The sequence below is a fragment of the Labrus bergylta genome, chromosome 8 (genome assembly GCF_963930695.1).
Source record: "Labrus bergylta chromosome 8, fLabBer1.1, whole genome shotgun sequence".
Classification (NCBI taxonomy): domain Eukaryota; kingdom Metazoa; phylum Chordata; class Actinopteri; order Labriformes; family Labridae; genus Labrus; species Labrus bergylta.
Window position 1 is genome coordinate 5,927,908 of NC_089202.1, and position 24,090 is coordinate 5,951,997.

At 39.6% G+C, this 24,090-nt stretch overlaps 1 protein-coding gene across 4 annotated transcripts in view; it reads left to right on the forward strand.

Annotated features, from left to right (window-relative positions):
* The window catches only part of LOC110003666 (RNA-binding motif, single-stranded-interacting protein 3-like), a 124,645-nt gene extending 100,818 nt beyond the window's left edge, over window positions 1-23,827 (forward strand). For 2 of the 4 annotated variants that reach the window (XM_065957701.1, XM_065957698.1), the window contains exons 8-14: window positions 2,114-2,157; window positions 6,794-6,890; window positions 9,143-9,193; window positions 17,988-18,104; window positions 18,382-18,468; window positions 19,630-19,779; window positions 21,168-23,827. In XM_065957701.1, the coding sequence (XP_065813773.1) occupies window positions 2,114-2,157; window positions 6,794-6,890; window positions 9,143-9,193; window positions 17,988-18,104; window positions 18,382-18,468; window positions 19,630-19,758 (525 nt within the window). In that variant the 3' untranslated portion in view covers window positions 19,759-19,779; window positions 21,168-23,827. The remainder of the gene's footprint in view (window positions 1-2,113; window positions 2,158-6,793; window positions 6,891-9,142; window positions 9,194-17,987; window positions 18,105-18,381; window positions 18,469-19,629; window positions 19,780-21,167) is intronic. The other 2 variants (XM_065957697.1, XM_065957699.1) reach the window with 1 other exon arrangement.
* The last annotated feature ends 263 nt before the right edge of the window (window positions 23,828-24,090 follow it).

A 24,090-nucleotide genomic window follows, 5' to 3' on the forward strand; every position in this document is an offset into this window, starting at 1 on the left:
AATGTTATGTGTCACTTAAAATAGATGTATTATTTTAATGGGCCCTCCTGACCATCTTGGCCCCTATAGGCAAATAGTGGTAACATATAAAACACTCCCATATCACTGGCATTATTACGCAGCAGTGAGTAATGTGGTCCAGTCTTCACATTTAAACGAAACTCTCAGGAAATGTAGAAGACGAGATGCAAACATAAAGCTGCTTCAGAGAGCTGATCTCCTCCGGCTCTGTTCAAACACACAACTCAATACATCGACAGGGAACCAGCCGTGAATATAAATGTACCTCAAGGTGAAAACAAGGATTTCTGTGTACATGTATTGTATATTTTACCTGCTTGAAATCAGATATTGGTTTCAGAACTGGTTTGAAAATGAACCCATGCTCTGGAATGATAAATGTTTTGGTATTTGGTGTCATCAATGTCTGGCACTCCTTGTTATTGCCTCTGTAGTCGATATTTTCCCGGTCTTGGCAAGAAAGCGTGTTTGGGGGAAAACCAAACATCTCAGCCGAGTTCAACACCGGGGCACACTTTCAACTCGTGTGCCAATTTGGAGAGGAGCAACTTGTGTAGAATATTGAGCAAGCACAAATTACTTGTGTAGGATGCAGATATAAGGGGGGGGGGGGGGGGGTAGAGAAAAGAAAAATAAAGATTAGAGGTCTCAAACTTTGTTAACATTGCCAAAAGGCAATCAAGTGAATAAGGATCTTTTTCAAAGCTCAGCAGCAACAAATACAGTCTCGTTCATTTGCACTTGATAGACGATAAACACAGACGGAGTGTATCTGATGTACATTTGACTTAAAGTGGCAACATTACATAACATGAAGGAGGAGGATCTTTTGCAACTTAAATACACTGTTTTAGCTTTGAGTGTCCTTTGTTACTGATATAATGCAACTGGAAGTTAAAGTCTTTTTAATTTCATTATTCTGGGTCACTGAGGTTTGCTAAAGGAAAATGACAATGTGGTGCCTGCCTGTTGTTCTATGAGACGCCCTATCTTCAATGTCTGTGTGATAGCTTATCATAGATTGATGTTATGATGTGACCAGCAAATTGAATTACCATATTCAGTGTTTATTACCAGAGGGTTTGAAAATGGCAAAAGGTGTTTAGAAAAGGTTACATTCAGTAAAGAAGTTTATTTTTGACTGATAGAGTTGCCAGTTTAGTGACTGACACTACTGATGTTTGCTGTTACAACAAGCACCATCTGTGTTTTATGACAGCTCAGACACACTAATTTCAAAATGTAGCAGTTTCCATTTCTATCTTTTTTTCCCCAGATAGTTGCAATTTTCCATCTTTGTCTGCTTTAAAAGACCCCTAATCAGAAAGAACTGGAAGTTGTATGACAAACACTAAACAGGAACAGGTTTGCTGCCTCCTCGGATCTTTTTGGACAGTGTGGATGTATGCCTGTTTCCCACAAAAAGGTTCTTTTGTGACTTTGTGTTTATATAACCAACATCTTAGTTATATTTGTGTTAGTGTTGCTAAATACAAGTGAAGTGAAACAGAGAATCCCCCTTTGGTTTTGAAGAGGTGGTTGTGGAAATGACCGTAAAGGAAGTCATAACAAGTTCAAATACTTAATCTCAATTGATGAAGACTGTTACGGAGTCATTATCAATAAGGCAATTTTTGTTTTTATATGTATTATATTGTACCTAAGCATCCTCCTGTCAATGTTTTTTTAAAATGAGAGATCATCTTTTTTCCCTAAAACCTTTTCCAAAATGACTTTTTTTGTGACAACAGAGCAGTGTTTCACATGCTCACACCTAACCATGCCAAATCATTTCATTACACATAATAAGTGCTTTGAACTGGCTCATCTGAATGTTGTAGTGTTATTGAGGACAGCAACATCAGCTGCTTTTTTATTTAGAAGGTCTTTGCATCGCACACATTTGTTAATATTAGGGATGCCAAAGCTTTTGTGTTCAGATAATATTCTGCCTTGCTGCTGTATTAAAAGTCCATTGAATGACCAAATATCTGTTTAACATCAACATCCTAATGAGAGAGTAAACATACATCATTCATCAGAAATATTAAGAATTTTAACCTTAATTTTTCTCTTTCCTTTCTTTCTCCAGAGTGGCATGGCGTTGTCGTATGATCCCTCTGCGATGCAAAATGGGTAGGTTTAAATTTGTCTTCTCAAAATGACTCTATACATCTTTAGATTCCTCCAAACACTACTTTTGATTCACATTCATTGTCAAATATTTGTCAAGCGAAACCCACAGTATAGCTTGAGAGCCTTCATCTGAGCCTTTAGAGAAAGACACTCTCTCACACCAGACAACCTGCAGAGATGAACACACATCAGCTTCAATCAGCAGTATTAGGTACAAGAGCACTTGCATGCAAATGAGCAGACCACACACATGCTCATGAATTCAAACAGATACAAGAGACGCGAGTCGTTACCACACTCACGCACACAAAAACACACAGACTCTCTTTGTCTTACCCTGTCGCGCTCTCGCCCTCTTCCTCAGATCTGAGAGGCGCACGCAGAGCCTTTATTAATGCACCTATGCATACAAGCTGTCAGACATGTAGGTTTTGATTGCAGACAGGAAAGTTGGGCGGTGTTGCAGCACCGCTGTAAGACTTTCGTCAGCTATCTGCAGTGCTCTCAGGCTGAATGCAGACAGCTGAGTGTCTGCCTGTTTCAGGGTGGGGGAAATTGGAGATCGGTCCCGTCTGCTAGGAATGCTGCTGGTGCTGCGATCCCAAGGGACACTTCTCTCCAGCTCCGTGTCTCTCTTGTTCTCCTTTTTGTCAACTCGGTACTACTCTTTGTGTCCATACTTTCCCTGTACCTCATTGTCTTTAATGTTTCCCTGTTGTGCACCAAACCTTCTACTTCCCTTTACTTAAATCATACATTGTCCTTTCAGCTATTTTTGATTCTCCCTTTTCCTTCCAGCAACACAACGTTTTCCTCTCTTGTCGTCGACTTGTTATTTTTCATACTCTCGATTTGCATGTAAGATGTGTGTGTGTGTGTGTGTGCGTGCGTGCGTGCGTGCGTGCGTGCGTGCGCGCGTGTGTGCGTGTCCTTTTGCATGTATAAATGCATGCTAACACATGAGCATCTGTGCACTCTCGGTGCTTAAGCCCTCTCCAACCTCTCTTCCGAGGTCACTTGAGCTCCTTCCGGCGAGGCACTAAATGACTGTGAAATGCTAATGCAGCTAATTAGAGAGGAGGAAAGGGGGGCAGGATGAAAAAGAAAGACTGGGCAGGTCAATAGGAGGGCAAAGGCAAAAATAAAGTCAGCCCAAGGAGAGGGGAAGGGTATGAATCAATTACAGGTTTGCAAGTCTCTCCAAGCTTCAGGATGGCTGGTTTTAAGGTCCGATGCCAATCTGGTGTTATTGGAAACATGTGTCCCAACTGGCCAGACTGCATTGGCTTTCTGCCTCTCCTCTAATTTATCAGGGAGACACAAAATTCACTTTCTCCGGGTCCCTTTTAGCCCAATTCCCCGCCTCCAACTAGTCTGTTTGGCATCGTATTGTTTCTCTCTTTCTCTCTCCCTTTTCCCTCTTTAACTTTCTCCCCTTTCATCTTCCCACACGCATAAACACGTATATATTTTAGCATGCCGGCCAACATTCGTCCGCCGAAAAGTCACTGAGGTCGGCACTAAATCATCCTCTAATTTTTCAGGGCAAACTCCTGACAGTGCGGCTAGGTCACACCGGGGATTCATGGAGAGGTTTTTAAATTCAATCTTGAAGTAATGTTCTGCTCCCAATTACATGTTTAGTGTATTGTTTAAATAGCCGTGCTGGAGTCCCTATTGACAGCGAGCTGCTCAGGACTAATAGCCCCCATCAATAACCTTGGATCCGTCCTCTACCTACTCTTTCTCTCTCTCTCGATACACGTCACTCTAATGAAAAATACGATAAACACAATCAGAGAACCATATCGAATAACACGGCCGCGCTCGCTCATTTGTATTCATCAGTGATAGTAATACAGTTTCTCTAATACAAGTCATACATTAATTGTCAGTCAAAAAGATGGATCCGCACTGCTACATAACCAGGAGAAGAGCTTTTTTCTTCTTGTCTCTGATCTCCACTTTAAGATGTTCCAGTTCTTACTCCAACCTTCACTTTTCTATCTTTTTAACCTTTTCATTTTAAAAAGTGAGCCAATTTGAAACACGTCATTAAATGCAGACTTACAGTGCTATTGCTTAAAGCTACTACAATCAATCTTTAATCAATGTTGTTGCTGATGGTTGACTTTGTAGACATACTGTACAGAGGAATCAGTATACAGCTAATTTCTATCAACAGATTCTGTAAATGACCCGATTATTAGAGGTGGATGTTTTTTTCGATTTCTGTTTTTGTTGAAGTTGTATCATCTAGTTTTACATGTGAAGGGCATAAAAGGCAGAAGGAGATCCAGCTCGGTGGCCATCTGACGACACATAGCTCATACTAATCTCTATGAACAGATACCTGCGTGCAAGTGGAGCTAACAATCCGCTTTAGTATATGGACTCTGAACTCTGATTCTAGTCTCACTTCTTATATTGCCAGTCAGACTGTAATCAATAGCAATGCATAGAAAATCATTATTTGGCTGTGAGTCATTGATAGCTAACCGCAGGCTACACTGGAACCTACAAAAGTTGGCCATCGCTCAAAGAGGGAAAAATTGTGGTCAGATGATAGTCAATGGGTTCCAAGATTTGTGTTCTAAAAAGATACACGAGCAAATAGATTATACGTATGTTTGATGATTCAACTGAAGTTGAAAATCCCAAAAGGAAAGTTGATGAAAAATCATGCCCCTTCAAAATCTCAGTAATTTGAGCCTATGTCAACAAATGTAAGACAGAGCACACAATCAAGCTTCCGATGAACCACAGCTGTACCTAACAAGAGGAAACATATTGTGCTAATAATTCATGAGATTTCTTTTCTAGTGTGTTAGGAAGTGGACCATGTTGTATTCTTGTAAAATAGAGAGTAACCCTTGTAGCTTTGCTCTCTATGTACCGCTATATACTTAGACTCCAACTCACCAACTGGAGAATAAAAATCTGTGTGATCACAATCACGCTCTGGAGCTTACCACATGTAGTTAGAAACCAACTGCATTCATAAGGCCGGGATTTCAGCAGTTCAAAAATATCTGAGGCTTTGTAACTCACAGCTCTCACTCTCACTGACCAAACATATCTAAAGTGAAACATGAAGTGCAAGAACAGAACAAAAGAGCACCTCTGCAACCCATTTCACTCTGAAATGAGTGATGTGTGATGGTGTCATATCAGAGTTGCACCAATCCAGCCACTTTTTCTTGATTTCTGGAGCGTTTACTGAGCCTGACTGTCATCTCAGATGTCTGATACTGAAGATACTGTATAATCTGCATAAGACAGTAAATGCTAAAAATGGGTTATTTGGTAAATAAACCAACCTTTCTTAAAATAATTGAAAATACTTTACTTCAGACCATTCACAATATCCTTCTAACAACACAAATCAGAGTGTATGTAATAAGAGAAAGCATTGACCGAGTACAGTATTAGACATGATTTCCAATTTAAAACCTAATAATTTTTATTGAAGTTATTGTAGACTTACCTGATGAGGATTTTGAACTCGGCTTGGTTGGTAAGATCAGGCTTTTATACTGAAAATTTAGCATTTAGCGTTGTTTTTTTAAGTATTAGACTGATTGTCACATGCCTCATTGCTGTCTACAAAACTAGGCTGTCTACAAAACTAGGCTGTCTACAAAACTAGGCTGTCTACAAAACTAGGCTGTCTACAAAACTAAGGAGATGTCAATTATAATTTGATCAGCCACATTCAAACAGTCTTCATCAAAATGAGCTGTTTGAAATTGTTATGCAGATTTTATCACTCCGAATATTGAATGAGATTTTCAGCATTTATATCGTAAGTTCATTTTTTGCTATTTCCAGCCATATTTCAAAAAGGCTTTGGGTACTTAATCTCCCATTGAAGTCTCTTAGCATTTCATACAGTGGTGGCTGACATTGGACGGAGAGGTCTTCTCTGTGTCTCTGCCTTGTTCTCCCCTCCCTCCATTATTCAGTCAACAGACACTTTGGGATCGATCGGGCAGTGCAACACGGCCTGGCGGATGAAACATGTCCTCTCTAGGTACACGATGATAAATAAAGCACTGTGAGCCAAAGCATTCTACCTTTGCAGGAGGGCGTGAGAATGGAAAAAAAAAAAAAAAAGAGAGCGAGAGAAATGAGAAGGCTAAGCAAAGGTATAGGAGGAGAAGTAAACAGTATATAATGCAGATGTTACAGATGCAGGTTTCTCTGTAAGGTGAAATATATGTAGGTGGGAACATGAAGGGTAATACTGAAACATTTCACCCACTCACACTATAAGGTGATAATTCATTATTATGCACAGTGGTGGAGCCGACTGCTTTGTAACATGATGAGCACTCCGGTGCAGTGTCAGGTCTTATTTAGAGATGTATTTGATGGTGTGGTGCTGAGTGGAGATGCAATATTTATTGTTTCCATGACAGCCTTGATGATGTCTGATCCGTTTTGTCAGCTGGGTCTTGATGTGCACTGGGTGGTTGGAAACAAGGAGGAACAAAAGGCTCGTTTTCACCTTTGCATGTGGCTACATATTGCTAGCTAAATGTCTTTCACATGCTTTTGGTTGAGTTTAAGACAACTTGTAAGCTTGGTGATGTACATGATTTCAAATGAAACATCTTCCTGTTTGTTGTCTCAGGTTCTACTCTTCGCCGTACAGCATCTCCACTAATCGGATGATTGCACAGACGTCAATCACACCCTTCATTGCTGCCTCCCCTGTCTCGACGTATCAGGTGGGTTGACTCTATTTTAAAAATTTTAGCTTAGCCTTAAAAGGCCTACAAATGTTTGATTTACCAATATGACTTTTTGAACAGCTTTGGAAAATGTCTGTCTATAATAGGAAACAAGTTTGTGTTTTCATGTGAATTCCTCAAAGTACAGATTATTTGCTATGTTGCTTTCTTTACACATCAAGGCTTCTTTGAATAGTTTTTTTTTTTTTTTTTTTTTTTTTTACTATGTTGTCATATCAGAGCCAATACTGCAAAGAAAGTTCAAGCTTGAAACAAAAATTCTACTTTGTTAGTTTTTTGGCTTTCTGGCCAAGAGATCTTGCAAAGAAAGAAAATAACTTTCAAAGGCAGACACAGCTCCAATATAGCATCCCACGGGCATCTAATGCAACCTGATAGCAATAGCATCTCGAGCCAAGTTAAGAAATGGTCGAAATATTCCCCGCATGGAGCTTTAGTTTCATAGCTGCAAATCAGTGACAGAAGAGGACAAGTATTGTCTGTGATGCAGATGACTTGTTATGTTCAAAAAGTCCCATTGTTGTAAAAAGGAGGATGAATGAGACACGCTGTTGAAATGTTTTATTTCTGCCATGAACATAGTTCATTTGAATTCAATCCCACATACAGCATCCTTGTGTTTGAAAGAACTACTGGAACAACAGATGCATGATAATCCACTGCTGAAATTGACATTTGCTAGAAATGAAAGTCCCCAGCTGTTTGAGAATATTACTCAACCGTTTAGAATATAAGAGTACACATTTGTGATCTGTTTTTAAAGATTTCGGTCTTCAGTTTGAACAAATGAGGGCTTTCAGTGTAACACACAGGGGAAGTCTGAAAGTGTTGAGAGGCCGATTAACACATTGTTGGTTTTGGTTTTGGTCTTTTCGTGGGATTTGCTGCCAGAAAGACAAAATATCAAATAACAGCTGCCTCATCTTTAGGGAAGTACACAAATGAAGTGGGACTAGAGCTTTTGAAATAAATAATGACTATTTCATATTTTAAACTGATCCCATACACAAGCACGTGAGCACTTTGTAGCAGTTTTTTCTGTGTGTAGTCTTTGCACACGCAGGTAAAGCAAGTAGAGCTTATCTTTTTGAGGGAAGCCTTTAACAACAGAAATTGAGTTGTCATCTCTCTCCATTAAAGACAAGTCTTAGTCTAGCTATGATAAAACACAGGCTTATATTGCAGCACTCCTCCCATCGATCTTTCATTCTCAGGCACAAATCCTCCTTTTGTCTCCCGCTCTCTGTTCCCATGTGCTGCATCCTCTCTCTCTCTCTCTCTCTCACGCACAAACAGTTCTAATTCATGTCAAAGCTGGTTGGTGAAGAAGCTGTACTTCTTTGAGAGACTGACTCAACACTCGATACTCATTTTTGTCAAACACAGACTTTAAAACAAACAGGAAGTCCCCCCCTCCCCTCCCCCCAGGTTCTCCATAGCACAGCTGCAAATGAGACAGATGAATGCAAAGACACACCTTTAACAGAGCAGATTCACGCACTCAGGCACAAACACATGCTGCCTCTTTAAGGTGAATTAACCCACCTTGAACAGCTCCCTATAGACGTACGCAGGTGATCGAACATACACATATATAATTAGTACATACATGTGACAAAAGGGTCTTCAGGGACTTGTTCCTCCTCATGTTTCGGATGGGCAGTGGGTAGCAGAAGGAGATGAAAGTGTTTATGGCCAAGACCAGCTTTGATGATGAAACCTCCTCTGTGAAGCAGTAATTATTAGACTGTATTGCTCTCTGTGGTCTTCATATCCTCTTATAATTACAACATAACATACTGTATAGTGGACCCTTTGTTACTGCAGTAATATTCTTTAAGACACACTGCCGCAGGGACCAAAGCTCCGAAATTGGCTTGTAAAGACTCGAGCTAATGATTAATTTTCTCCCTGGTTTTCTCATTTTTGCTCCCTTCCTGTCATTCTGTCTTCCAATTGTCCTTCTTTATGTTCCCTCTCCCTCAATTCTTTATCCACTTATAACAATCTTCTTTTTGATCTTCCCCTTCCTCTCATCTCTCCCTGACCTCCTCTTTGCATCCACCTACTCATGCCCACCCCCTCCTCTTTTAATTACTTTCTCCTCCTTCCATTCTTCCTATTTCCCATCTTTCTTTTTTTCTGTTTCTTCATCATCTCTGATCGCATCTTTGTCACCTCCACCTTTTCTTAATGATCTCTTCTTCATCTTCTCTCCTCTCGCACAGGTCCAGAGTACATCTTGGATGCCACATCAACAGTATGTTATGCAACCTACAGTAAGTTTTTCTAGCAGCCTCTTCTTTGTGTTTTTCTTTCTTAAGTTTTCTTTTCCCAGTGGAGTTGTTTTCTCCGTTTTTATGACACTTTTCACTGCCTTCTTGTTACCCTACATTCCTGTCTGTCATCTCTTTGTGTTAGCATGTCTCTGTAATTCCTTCTCATGTGCTTTTTATCCCTCTAAATGAAACAAAAAAACGATACATCACTATTATTCTCACTGAAAAAAGTCTGATAACACGTGTCAATGTCTGTGAAACTGTTTGCCACAGGCATCCATGGAGGGAAACTATAAATGTTTTTTGTGCTTTAATGCTGACTATAATTTATTTTAACAATATTATATATAAATGTTTTGTTTTTTTTATTTTAAGATATATTTTGATACAAAATAAGAAAAAGTATAAATTGAAATATTCCAAGTAATATCCTAATTTATCAAACTAGGAGTGACCAGTGTCAGAGCTAAAAGGAAATGCTTGAGCCTTGTTTCTAAGTTCAAGCCTGCTGAATCCTCGAAGCCGACTGAAGACCTCAGAAGAGCTGAGTGTAAAATCTGTAATAAAAGGTTGCCCCCTGCTGGTGTGAAATGAAACTGCAGGTTCAAGTTGTAGTGGTAAGAAAAATAAATATAGGTACCAATGATTCTTTGTAGGGTAAGGTATGCAACAACAAAAACATCAATATAAAATACATTCACAATAAGTCACCTTATATGAAACTTCTGAAGTATAAAAATCTCTGCACTAAACACACATTCTCATACCGGCTATTTCATACAGACACACATATCTATTCATATAGCCATGTACAATAGTCAGTCAATAACACTCTAAGTGTATCCTGAAGATACTCTTTCTTCTCACATACTCCCTGACACAAACAAATATCAAGCTTTGCTTTAAGTCAGAGACTGTATACAGCTATAGGTATAGGAGATTCAGCTGTGAGCCTCCACAGGATTCACCCTGAGCTCAACGTAAAGCCTCAGCTGACACCCTGCCTGTCTGACATGTAGACACAACAAACAAATCTAGCAAATCTCTACCCCTTCATCCACATGTTCTTCAGATTCAGACAACTTTATATATCTCAGAGAGGCAATTCAGTTTCACAGTCTACCAAGGCTTAATAAAAGAAATCAAGACAATATGAAGGAAACAAACCCAGTCACAGAAGCATCCAGACAATTACATTTTCATGCCAGTAACAACAGCAGGTCATCAAATGAGAAGCCAGGTCCAAAAAACATTAAAGAAAAAAAATACAATGCCAGAAATGTATTTAATAAATAGATTCATACTTTAATAAATCCTCCCTAAGTGTACAGGGACTGGCCATAAAGCAGTTACAGCTGTTCAGCATTCAACATCCTGATACCTGAAGGAATAAAAGAGTTAGAGTTTCTGTGTTTTTTCCTTGGAGGGGCAAGATATTGCGTCCAGAGGGCAGTAAAAAAAACAGGCAGGTGAAAGAATGTGTCGAGGTTGATTTATTATCATTTTGGCTTTCTGGACCACACGTTCCTTCCACAGGAAGACTTTTAGCTGGACTACAAAGATCTTGGAGCAGACCTTTACCATATGGTTCAGACTGTTATTGTCCTTCACAGTTAACCCATTAAACCAACAGATAAAAGAACATGTTAAAAGAATTTCAATAAAAGGAATAATAAAGGCTTCTCAAAATGCCCTTAAAGAGACACTAAAATAATTCTCTGTTGACCATTTTTAACTCTTATATCTGTGTTTTTAACAATCCTCAGTTCAGAATCGCACACTGTTTTAACATCTTTGTTTGTGTCAACTATTTAAACATTTTCACCACTGATAATGCTGGATTCAGTTTTACAACAGTTCTTCCTGAAATCAATGATGAATGCCTTTTTTTCATACCTTTAAGATCCAGGCAGTTGCCATTTAAAAAAAAACTACTAAAGCTCCACAATGGCCTGACTCAGAGCCCTGAAGAAGTGAAAGCAGTGCAGTGTCATCAGATAACTAAACCAAATAGCTGCCATCTTGTGAAGTTCTACAGTGCTCTGAGTACATGAGAAAAAACAGGGGGCTAAGGACGCAGCCCTGAGGAGAACCAGTGTTGGACAGTAGAACCTTGGACTGGTGACCATTTACAAAAACGTGCCGAATTCTATCTGTTAATAAAGGTTATAAGAAACATGAAATCTGACCAGGCAACTTGAAATTAGAGGAGACTCATGAAAATTAGGGTCTTGCATGAGATTTCATTTTCAAGGGGCTTATACACGTCTAAAATGAAAAGCTTTCTGTTGTTCACACCTTTTGCAGCTTGAAAGAAAAACTATAGTTGATCAAGTTGACCTTTGATTAAGGAGACAACGTTTTCTTTTAAAAGGTTCACAAATTTTTTCCTTGCACGTTATGTGTAAGCAGCTGAAATTTTCAAATCTCTTTGTTTATTTGACTTACGCACAGGAATTATTGTGAATGTTTTCAAAATGGGGGGGGGAGTTGTTTCCCGGCCAGATTCAGCACACATCTGAAAAAGTTAAGTGAACACGTCACTAAGCTGTTCAGAACAGTAACACAGTTGGGGTCCACAGATCAGGTCAGGGCTAGCATCTTTCCCTACATTAACGCTCTCAAATAGAGCTGTGACTGTTTCCTGAGAGATCATTTAATCACTTCAGAAGAACAAGAGATTCCCTCAGCATGGAAATATCACTCAAGAAATCAGACCTTTCCCGGTAAGATAACAATTTAAATATCTGCCAAGTCAGCATCATCTACACAGATGAGAGGCTTAGTCTCACAGGTGGACTGATTAATTAATGCCATGGATGTTATTCCTCTCCAGGCTGCTCTGAGGTCGTTACCACTAACCTGAATTTCAATTGTATTAGTATACTTTAGTTTTGCCTTCCCTGTTTTAACCCTAACTTCCCTGGAGACAGCTGTTATCTCCAGGGGTCTGCAGAGTGAAATGGTCCTTTTATTTTTATTGATGACTGATTTAACTTCTTTTGGGACCCAGGGTTTATTATTTGGGTATCAACAGTGTTTTAGTTAGTGACGGAATCCACACAGAAGGTTCATGCGTTGCCAATCTGTAATTTTTACTGTCCCCTCCTCACACTCCAGGCGCCTGAAACAAGGTTTGTACATGGATAGATAGTCACTGTTATGGATAAAGTTGGGTGCGTCTTGGCAGAGTCCAGTTTATGCGCGATATCAGCTGAGCAGCAGCTGACATGTTTGCTCCCAGGTGAATGTACACTAGTTTGTCAAACCACTGTTGAAATTAGAAATGAATGTAATGGGGTTGGGGAGAAATAAACAATAAGTCTACATCCGGGGTACAAATCCTCTGACAACTCTGTCCACTAAGACTTTTTCTGGTAATCCGGAAAAAGAATGTATCAGCAGAATAGATTCAGGTTCAGACAGTAAAATAACCTTGAGAGTGCTTCAGATGAAAATACACTTAATCACCTCTTTAGCATTTTTCTTCAGTAGTTGACAGTCAAACAGATTTAACTCATTTACAGTTTGTATAAGTGATTTTTTTAACAACTGTTTAACTGAACTGTAAAATATTTATGTTATTTTTATAATAATGAGTTTTAATTAAACACATGCTCCTAAGAATGGTTCACGAGAGAAATTAATATAACTGTTTAAAAAGGGGGCTTGGGGATTTCTATCAGCTATCAGTCTAGAGAGAGCCAACCTTAAGAAAAGTGTCATAGCCAATGAGAATGACGGTGATCAGATGCTCTACATTATTTGAGCAGCCCTGATATCCAATAATGACATCAATTCCTCTTATTGTTATGAGAGGAAAAAAACATTTACAGTGAAGGAGGCTTTCACTTAATAGATATTTTCTGGGAAATAAAGTTGGTCTGTCATACAAAGACACAGAAGTCAAGTTTTAGCGTTCCAGATTTTTATCTTACAGCAATACTTAATGAGTTGGTTTCTTGCCATCATCTGTGCTCTAGTTTATACACGCACAAAAATCATCTATGCTCTATGAAATTGTCAGCAGTAGGAGGGTGGAAGATAACGGTGACACAGATTTGCTTTATCAGCCATGCACTGAGGGATTCCAGCAAAACAGTGCCACAACAGAATAGTTTAACTAGCTCCAAATTCTGTTGCCTCCAGATTCTCTCTCCTTTTCTTCCCTTCTTCCTATCCGTTTTCCTCTTTGTGTCTATCTGCCAACTCCTAAAAAACATTCTGTTGTCATGTCTGATTAAAATTATGTCTGTGAGGGAGGATAATATCCCTCTGTAAATGTGTTTTCAAACAAATGTCCCATCTAATTATCTGGCAGGCCGCTTGATACGACTCCCTAAGACTGGGGAGAAAAAAGGAGGGAGATAGAAGAGAAGAGAGCATTGGAGGGAGAGGAAATAAATAAATAAGTAGTAAACTGTGTGTATTTGACTGAGCAAGGACAGGGGAAAGAGGCAGGCTCAGGGAAAGGAGAGGAAAGACGGGATTACAAAGAATAAATCGGGAACAAAGGAAAGAAAACAACGGCTGCAAAAGCATGTCTGGGCTGTGCGCGCCTGTTCCCCAGACTTGTCTCTGCATAGTCAAAATCCCTGTTAGACAACAAAGGCGAAGGCTAGTCATTGTATTTCCTGGATATAGAAGAGCTCGGCAAATTAAAGCTGCACTAGGGAGGGAGACGGAGAGAGAGAGACACACAGAGGCTAAATTCTGTTCCTATGGTAGCAGTGGCTTCCTTTGCTGCTCACAGCATAGTTAAAGAGTGGTATCTTCGATTAATGGTGTGCGCGCGTTGACACATTTAGGTGGGTGCACACAAGCATGCCTCTCAGGCAACAGTCTATTGCAGAAATAGAGATTTTTGCATTTCTCTGATAGCAGAGTTGGGAGTTTTTTTCTGTGTCACATACATATGCACACAGCTAGAGATGCACGCTGCTTGTACCAAAGTAAATGACCCAAATGTAAAGGTTAAAAGAAGAAACGATATTGCTAAGTGCTGTTTTTAATCATGCAGGAATAAAGAAGGTGAACACACGCGCACTCTGAACAGGGTCTGCACTCTCAAATTAGTTCTCACACACTCACTCTCTCACACACACACACCCACACCAGGCGCACCTATACACACAGTGAAGTGCCTTAAGGACTGTGTGTTTCCTACTCTTAGTGCAATGCCCAGATTACTTGAACTCCCTGTCTTTACATCCTAATTAGTGAGAGGATGTCTTTGTGCATAATTACTCACAAATCCCCCCTACAGGAAATGAATGCATTACCCTAACCAGGCATAGCGAGAGAGACAAGTAAGGAGGCTTATAAAGGAAGGGATGTAATGAGACATCCGAAGAATTGGGATTTTAGATCTTCCTTAATGTTATTGACTGTTAAATTACCATGCTAAACTCATTTGAGAAGACAAATGGGGTGAAGAATGTAAACAGGAACACACAAATCAGCGCATATTCCAGTCTTTAAATATTGCACAATGTCATTTAAAGTGTGCTGAACTCTAGCATGCATGTGGGTGCATGTTTAGAATTTACAACCCAGCGATACCTGTCATTTAGCTCTATGTGCTCTTGTGAAATCTTGCCCCAAAGAAATTAGGGTGTAGTTGCAGTATGTAAAACCATCATGTCGAATTTTTCAAACTTCTGCTGTCCAGGCCACACAACTTGAGAGGGAAAAAATATATACCTTTCGCAATCATAGTGTACTTACATAGAAAGAGCTACCTGTCTAACCAGCTTCACCAACTGGTTTTCAAAATGTCATTTTTACTAATAATGTACATTTCGTGTGGCCGTGCCTGCCTGCAGCTTCAGGCTACACAGCTTTACTTCTCTGCAGGAAAAATGACACCAAAAGAAGAGGAGGAGAAGAGAAGGGGGGTGAGTGAGTGAGAGAAAGAGCAGATTTGAAGTTGAGAGCAGCTCCTGTATTTTTCTCTCTCCTGTCCTCAGGGAGAAGATAACTGTCTGTCTTGCGCTCTCATTTGTTGCTTACCCCAGGAAAAAAAAGTCTGATACAGGAAAACTTGATAGCCTGCAAATACACTCACTCTACCAACAGTTACACACTCACTTTCTAATGTGTGGTGTCTGAGTGTAGACAGACGTACACGTAGCCTATACAGCCATGTTTCACACTTGCGCAGCTATAAAGCAGACAATTAGTCATCGTCGGTTTTCTTTTGCTTTGTGTGGATTTCTGTCTGTGTGGAGGCCTGCTGCGAGGTTGGAAGAAGTGAGAGAAAGAGCGAGGGAGGATGAGAAATCATTAAACCACAGATTGTATTATATAGATGGATGGAAAGCTGGGGGTATTAGCAAGATTCTGGCTGCAAATGTACCCGCTGGAGCCAAAGATTTGTGCTGGTTTGGGGGTAGATCTGTTGATGCATCTGTGTATGGATGCTGGTGCGTTTACATACAATTTGTAAGTGCAAGTGTGTGTGTGCGTGTGTGTGTGTGTGTGTGTGCGAGAAAAAGAGAGAGTGCCAGCCATTTACTTGTGATGCTGAGGATAGTGTTTGACAGAGCATTACTACTGGCCATGCGGGTGTGTTCAAACAGCTTTCCTTATGAAGACAGCAGTCAGGAGGAAGCGTGCTCAAGACTGTTTACAGCTCTGACAACTGTGTGTATGTGTATGTGTGTGGGTGTGTACGCTTCCCTGTGAAGCTTGGAGCCGTAAGAATCTTCACATCCAGATCCACAACTTTGACAGACTGTAAATTCCTTCGAGAGGAAACTTCATACACCTATAACTGTCATTATTGTGTGTGTGTTCACTAGTGCATCATTGTGTTGTTTGTACCACCCTATGATACCTTACACATTCAAAGCAGTTCAGACGAATGCCATGCAGTTGCAATGTAGTCTGAAGTACCTAAAGTCAACACCTTTAGTGACTGTTCATGTCTCAATGTGCAGCTTTGGAAGTGCCGACTGCTCTCTGAAGTGCTACTGACACATTTCCACTGATGCATGTTGTCTGTCTGCACTCATGGGAAGTGTAGTTAAACAGCTATCACGAATGCACAGTGTTTACCTCTGCAGGGATGTTGCCAGGCATCTGAGCACACAGTGTGAGGAGTCTCCTATTAAATCTAAACAGAGCTGTTGAGTCTGTAGCAGCTGTTGTACTGGGAAAGTAGAGCTCAGTGCATCAAGGTGTTAGCAGGCATCAAAGCCCCTCACACTGAACAGATTTGCAGTAAAAGCCTTTCTGCTCCATTTAGAGGCGTGTTCTGTCAAACCTGCCTGACAACTAGCAGACTGGCTCCGTTGTTGTGTACAAAGTTGAACTCTTTGCAAGCATCAGACTTAACTGGGTTGGAAGTCTTTTTAAAATGTATTTCAGCTAGCTGCTTGTTTTTGAAAAGGTCTCTTTAGCTGTATCCTAAAGCATTAATAAACATCCCTACATCCCCGAGGTAAACATACAGGTATAGAATCAAATAAGAGGTATTTGTTTTCTTGCTGAAAGTGAATGACGAGGCTGAAACCGTTCTTAAGTCTCGTCAAAAAAGCATGCTACGTTGAAAACCTTAGCTTAGCTTAGCACAACGACAGGTATCAGGGGGGCAGCTAGCTTGTTATATCCAAAGTTAATCTTGTTTTTTTCTCAATCACTTGGCATGGCAACAACATGTATCACAGTTTATGTATAAATTAACCACAAGTGTTAAGGTTGTCAGGTTTTGAGGTACTTGAAGGTTGATTATAGTTCTTTTTGCATATGAAGAGAAAGCGTTCAATTTCGTGGTTTCAATTCTTTACTCTAAGCTCGGCTGAGCTAAGAGTCTCCTTCTCTAACTTGTCAAGCGTTCAGAAAAAAAAGAGTGTCCTACTGATATTCTCATCTTACTCTTGCGAGGAAACAACTCAGGGTAGGGACCATATGTCTTGCATTAACCTGGACTGTCCCGCTTTCAAGCTCCGTGTCCTGAGTCCCAACAAATATTTACACTAACATGTCTCAGTTTTTACAAAGTCCCTCTCCCGATTTCGTATGCTTGCAACACTGATTTGTCTGTGTATATGTCGATCAATGTTGCTGCCTAGGCTGTGGCTGTTTTGACCAATAGAGAAAAAATCACTAATGCACCACAATATAAAGTTCAATACTGATTTGTCTGTACATGTGTCATTCAATGTCTTGCGGCTGTTGCTTGGCTAGCCTAGCGGATCATACTAACAGGACCTACTGTGTAACGACAGGTAGGGCTAGCTGCCGTGTCAAAAAGGAAGTCAGAGCTAAGAGCTCAAAGGGGGGTTACAGATTCCTTCAAAAAAAAATACCAGGCAATGAATATGCCTGGGCTGCTCAGGGGGGCACCTCTGCCTACCATCTTGTGTAATCAGTGCAGGTCTGGTGACATATGAAATATTATGTTCTATTACAAGCAATGCAATCCTTCTGTTGGTGTTATGTTAAACACATTTTTGAATTCAAATTCAAAATGGTCGATTTTGGGAGCCGATTGTTTGGTGTTGAAAAGGAGCGCTGATGCAAAAGCTAATTGTACCATGAGCTCATACATGTGGGTTTGCAGTAAATTGAAGTGTCCTAATTTTGAGGTTTGAAAATTTGGTCAGCCTAAGGAATGGTATCCACCAAAACTATCCATTTCACATCTCCTACCTCATCATCCGTCTTTTTAGTTCACCTTTTACTCTGCCTGTCAGATAATGGGTAATGACTAGAAACAAGAGTTTGTTCACCTTGTACAATTAATGTCTTTATTACAGTCCGTCATGTTTTCTTAAATTCCCTCTCTCAGGGTGCTGTGATCACCCCGACCGCAGCCATAGAGCCCAGTTTGTCTCTTCACCCTTCCAGTGTAATGGCTCCTCTCGCCCAGCAGATGAACCACCTGTCTCTGGGTACTACAGGCACTGTAAGTTTCCACTTTGACTTCCTCTTAAGTATCTTGCTCGGCATTTAACAGTATATTTTATTTATTTCAGTTGTAATACATTTTATATAATTAGTCAGCCAAGTTTCCAACTGTTATTAAGATAATCTCACATCAGAAACCACTCGTATAGAGAACGCCATTTCCTGTTTATTATACATATGACATTTGCTTTGACACAGACAAAACAGAGCTGAGGACATATTGTTTTACCTATATTATACGACTGTCTTCACCTCCTCCCTCCCTCTCTCTGCAGTACATGCCTGCTGCAGCTGCTGCGTCTATGCAAGGAACCTACATTCCCCAGTACACTGCAGTGCCTGCCTCTGCCATCACAGTGGAGGTAAGGACAGATAGAGGTTGTTTAGTGACTTAAACCTGGTTACGCTCTTTAAACAGCACCCTGTAGGGCTTGACAAGGCTCAACTGCTTAAAATAGTGAGACTTAGACACTCTGTTGTGCACATCATCTTGGGGGAATTACATTTAAGTAAATGAAGCCGTGGTTTACGTTGGTCCTGCCAGTTAAGTGAAATCTCAATTTTAGTTCATTGGAACTGAGAAAACCTGTTAAAGTCTTTCTATGTGATTTTTCACACTTAAATATAATAGAAATCAAGTAAATCCTCTGAAAATAACTCTGTGAGTCATGACTGTCTACAATGGGTGTAACACCCGAGTCCCACTGTCTGTGATGTTTTCAGAATTTTCAGAGTCCTATCTTCAGTTTGTTTACATCGCCAGGACGGCCGGCTGACTCCTCCCCTCGAGTATAAAAGTTGTTTAATTGAGGGACTAGAGAAAAGAAGAATAACATACTGTACTCACTGCTTAACTGTGTTTCTAGATCACGCTCATTTCAGGTAAATTTACATGCAGTGTGAAGATACGAGCATAATAAAGATCGCTAGCATTAGCATGCTAACACAACAATGCACCTCAAGTTGTTTTGGTTTCATGCTGGTGCTCAAGGGCGACATCTGCTGGATGAAAAAAATCGCATATAAAGCCTTTAAGTAAGCCACGATGATGTCAGAATCAGGTGTGATTTAGTGTCATCCAGGGTGGAACATTGCCAAATAAATGAACTCATTCTTAAAAGTGGAGAGGCACTTGTATGGATTCTCAGATGAGAAGAAAAATCACATTGTTTTTTTTTCTTATTTGTAATGCACCAATTCATAACAAATGTTATATCAAGATACTTCACAAAAAGAGCAGGTGTAGACCATACTTTTTGTTATATTATTTACAAAGAACCAACATTAATCCCCCATGAGCACAGCACTAAGCAAAACTCAGCAATGTTACAGTGGCAAGGAAACACTTCCTTTTATTCCTCGAGCAGAACCAGACTCATGTTGACTGTGTTAGGGTTGAGAGGGGGGATAAAGGGAGAGACAGAGAAAGACGGATAGAGATAACAATATGTTGCTATCATTTAAATGAATACAGTATTAACAACAATACTGACTTGTTTCTGTGACTGTGTTTGGGGTTTCAGGGCGTGGTGGCTGATGCATCTCAGCAGACAGCAGCCCCCTCCTCGCAGGACGTCAGTGGGCAGCAGCCTTTATCAGTGGAGAATACAGGAGATCATGCCACAGCCTACTCCTACCAGCAGTCTAAGTGAGTTCATGGATGTCTCTGTTACGTAAGTCAGAAGTTAATAGTTGGTAAAACAAAAGAACTGATGATAATATGAGATTCTGATTCATTTATTGCTTAACCGTAGTGTTAACTACACCTAATGCCCCGATTACACAAGAGGCCAAGACTTTTCCTGTCTGCAGTTAATTTTTTTTCAGTCCATCCAGTAACTTGAGACATAAGAATTGTGAAATAGGAGGAGAGATGACATCTGCAACGCGATATCTGCATTTAAACATAGATGTCATTTCTATGCTATGCTGGTCTATGGGTTCGGGGGATTTATTTCTTGCCCACAACCCAAAACCGCTGAAATGGGATTTGATGATATGACTCGGACTGCAAACAGATACTTTTGACACACAAAGTCTTATCTCTTGTCTGCATTTCTACATTCCTATACAGTCTGCTTATACACACTATATAGCAGTGTCTTTAGAAAGCTAAGGGATTGACGGTACACAATTTGACATCAGTGTTTCCCCTAGGTTTACAGCTTTGGGGGGTGGGGAGGGACACACACAGACACGCCGACACAAACACTCTTGGTGTTCATGTGTTACTTTTAATGACAGCTGTTCTTTTCTATCGGAAAGGTGTCCTAAATGACTTCTTTCCCTGATTTCCGACTCTATCCACTATCCTATCTCTACAATAAAGGCACAAAAAGCCTTTATTGTAGCCCTAACCCAAAATAAATCTAAAAAAAAAAAAATAATAATAATTTTACTTGACCTTCAAGGTGGGCGGGGGCGTTGGGGGGGCGGGCCGCCCCCCCTAATATAATGGTAGGGGAAACACTGGACATGATCATCTCGGTCTTCTTGATTTGTACTTTGACTGTTTATTGTATTGTTGTTATTACTGTTGTTTTTATATTTCTGTCCATTTTGCCTTGGATTTGTTATAATGTGATTTGTGTGATTTTAATTGCATGTTTGGATGTGAGCGGACCCCAGGAAGAGTAGTTGCTACTTTGGTATAGTGGCTAATGGGGGTCCAAATTTCAAAATAAATAATAGAGTTGAGTGTGAAACTGATCTAATCAAACCCTCATCAAGGGAACAGCATTCAAGTCTTTTCCTGAGGTCTTGATTTGAAAATAAATCAGAGTATCAGAGTGCTTACAGAAGATTGAAGTGTGTATTAGTCGCACAGACAAATGCACAACATTTTCCTTTTCTGTGTTTATAGGATCATGTCAATGTTTGCTTGATCAACCTTTCTCTCTGAATGTTTTTCTTTCTCCAGGTATTTATCCACCTTGTTTCTCTGCCTTCTAGATAACCTGTTGTTGGTTTCCTTTACAGCTGGACAAAGAAAGTTGTTCCAGCCTTTGAAGTGGTGATATTGTCCACAGTCTACTCACTTGTTTTTTTCTGTCTCCTCTAGATAACAACATTGGGAGGAATCATTGCTGCATTGCCTTCAGAAGGACTGCACTGAGACGCTAAAGACACACAGAGAATCAAGATGAAACAGGGACACACACAAAAAACCAGAGGTGACACGGGAACACTGAGGGGAAGAACGCTTCATCTGTGCACAGGCACTAAATCCATGACAAAATGAAGAAATAAAAAAACAGTTCTCTTTCTTACCTGATTGAGGCAGGAAAAAAGACGGGCAAAAAAAAAAGAAATGATGTTTTTTTTTGGACTAAAAGACAATGAAATCAAACACAGTCTACAACTTTGAGTTTCTCACTGTGAGACTGGACTTTGCCTCCAAAGGAAGAATCGAGGACATAGACTGAATCTGAACTCAACCAACAAACTGTACAGAAAAAAAGAACATTTGAATGTGCAGGTAGATTTTCAGACTTTTTTTTTTTTTAAATTAAAAAAAAAAAGGAAGCAAAGGCTAAGAAAAAAACAGATTGTCTTCCTTTGGTATTAAGCTACATTATTTTCACTCTTTTTATTATTTGAGTAGTTTTTTAGAATATCAATGTTTTTTCTTAAATCTTTATTGCCTTAATTTTTTTTTCAATCTTTGGAAACAAAAAGTTTCCAGAGTGCTGAATCAAAAAAAAAAAAAAAGAAAAAAAAAGACTGAGTGGTTGAATGATTTGAGAGGTGTCTTGGAGAGATTTCCAGGAGTCTTAGAGAGAATATCTACAAAGCTATCTGTACAGGATTAGAAAAAAAAGGTTGTAGTTGTGATGATTTTAAATTATGTGGTGAGGTGCGGCTAATGTTAGATGGTCAGAAAAAAAAACGTCCTTAATGCGACTGGTGGGAAGGGTCAATCCACTGCTTCCTTAAAACATTCAATTCATTTTAAACATCAGATAAAAGTTCTGTTTTTCCATCACATATGTACTCTTTATAGCTTTTTTTTTTCCTGGTTTGTTTTCGATTGCAGTCTTTGAGCCTTTAAAGGGTTTTGCTTTGCCTGCTTTGCTTGTCTCACTGCAAAAAAAAAAAAAAGAAAAAGAAAAGAAAAAAGGGAACAAGTGTGACTTTGACAAAAAGCAGGATAAAAATGCTAGGATTTTTAAATGTGCAAAAGCAATAGTTTTAGTCAAACTGTTGACAGTTTCTTGAGTCTTTCTTAACTGTTGAACAAAAGCAGCCTGCAGGGGGCATATTTTATACCAAAGATGAAGAAACTAGGTAGTGAAGAGATCTTCCTGACTGTATGTTGCTTTTTCTTTCATGTTTTTTTCACCTCTGAAGCTGAGATTGTTCTTGCTAATCACACTGTTTTGTGTATGAGACGATCGTATCCGTGGCTGTGAAGAAGCAGCAGATCTCAAACACAACTTCCTCAACCACAAGAATGCACTCTGAGACGTGTTTGTGTCATGATCAAATGTGGTGATGATTTATCATGGGCAATAACATCTGTGGAGAGAACCGGCGTTCTGTGGAACGGAGAAAGTGAAGGTGGGAATAATCTGGTGACCTTTGTGTTTATACAGGCTTAAATTGGATTCCAAGAGGTGTCATATGGTGCGTACTTTATCCACCCAAAACAACATCCTCTTTGGGCAACATTGACGATTCACAAATCCTAAATGCAGACACAGAGGAGCTTTAAATTATTGTGACAGCTTGCCAAATGCTCTACATTTGATTATTTTCAAGTATGTATTCTCAGTCCATACAGCAAACTGTCTAATGCCGCAGTCTTGCCAAACACAATACATTTAAAATGACAGCAGGGCAAGAAAATCGCATTTGTGTGTATCAAATCATTTCAGCTTTTTTGTATTTTTAATGGACAAAGAGTGATATTTTCTTTTTCTTTTGTGTTGCTTTTTTTGGAATTAATGATGATGTTTGAGCTGCTAAGTACTTTTGATTATTGGGGATTTAGGTTGTCTTAGGTTGGGTGGGTGTGGAAAAGGTAATCCTCCATAATGACAGTAATTGACCATTTAGAGCCAAGGTAAAGACATGTAAATGTTATCCATAACTTCAAGGCATATGAAGCATCACAGGTTGTAAAATGTTGCCTCTTTTCATGTGAAAGGAGAGAAGTATTTCTGCCTGTGGCTGACCCAAAACAAGCAAATCCCAGAACTTTATATTCATATCAGGATAAAACCTTGAATGAGAACCTTCGTCTGTAGTTGAGAACTAAAAAATCAAATGAAAAACTCTTGTGATTTAAAATAGTCTAAAACACGCCCTGGAGGAAACACCGCAAACGCCCCACCTGCCCGACCACCAATGAAAGGAAGCTAATGGAGAAGGAGGAACTGACGAACAGATGGTAAGAACATGGTTCAACCAAAATCAACCAGAAACAAACCTCTATGGGAAAATAAATTATTGAGAGAAGAGAGAAAGCAAAGATGGCGAGAACATAAGTAATATTTATGAGATCTTTTTTTGTACAGGTGTGTAAAAGAAGATGCGACAGAAATAACTTTGATGATGCTATTTTTTTATTTGCTTGGTCACATGCCACCCATGTCTTTCAAATTGTGATTCTGAGAGTGTCTGTAGAACCAGTGGATATTGCTGTAGTTTCAAATGTCTTTTTTTTTCTTTTAGTTTCTTTTTAGACAAACCTTTCAATAAAAAAATGTTTAAAACAGTCATTACTCATTTTATGTATTCTGCAGGTACAAAGCAGTTCCACCAGAGGACACTGAAGCACAGATGACAAATGGGAGGTTTAGCGTGCCTGTTGGCATATTCAACACAGGTTTCCTTGGGTTTTTCAGTTCCTCAGCTTACTTATATGAGATTGAAGTGTTCAAATCTAGAAATAAGTTGTTCAACTTTAACATGCATTCACTTAAAAAAGGACAAACAACTGATCTAAAAAGACTTAGTGAAAACACTACAATATATGCTAA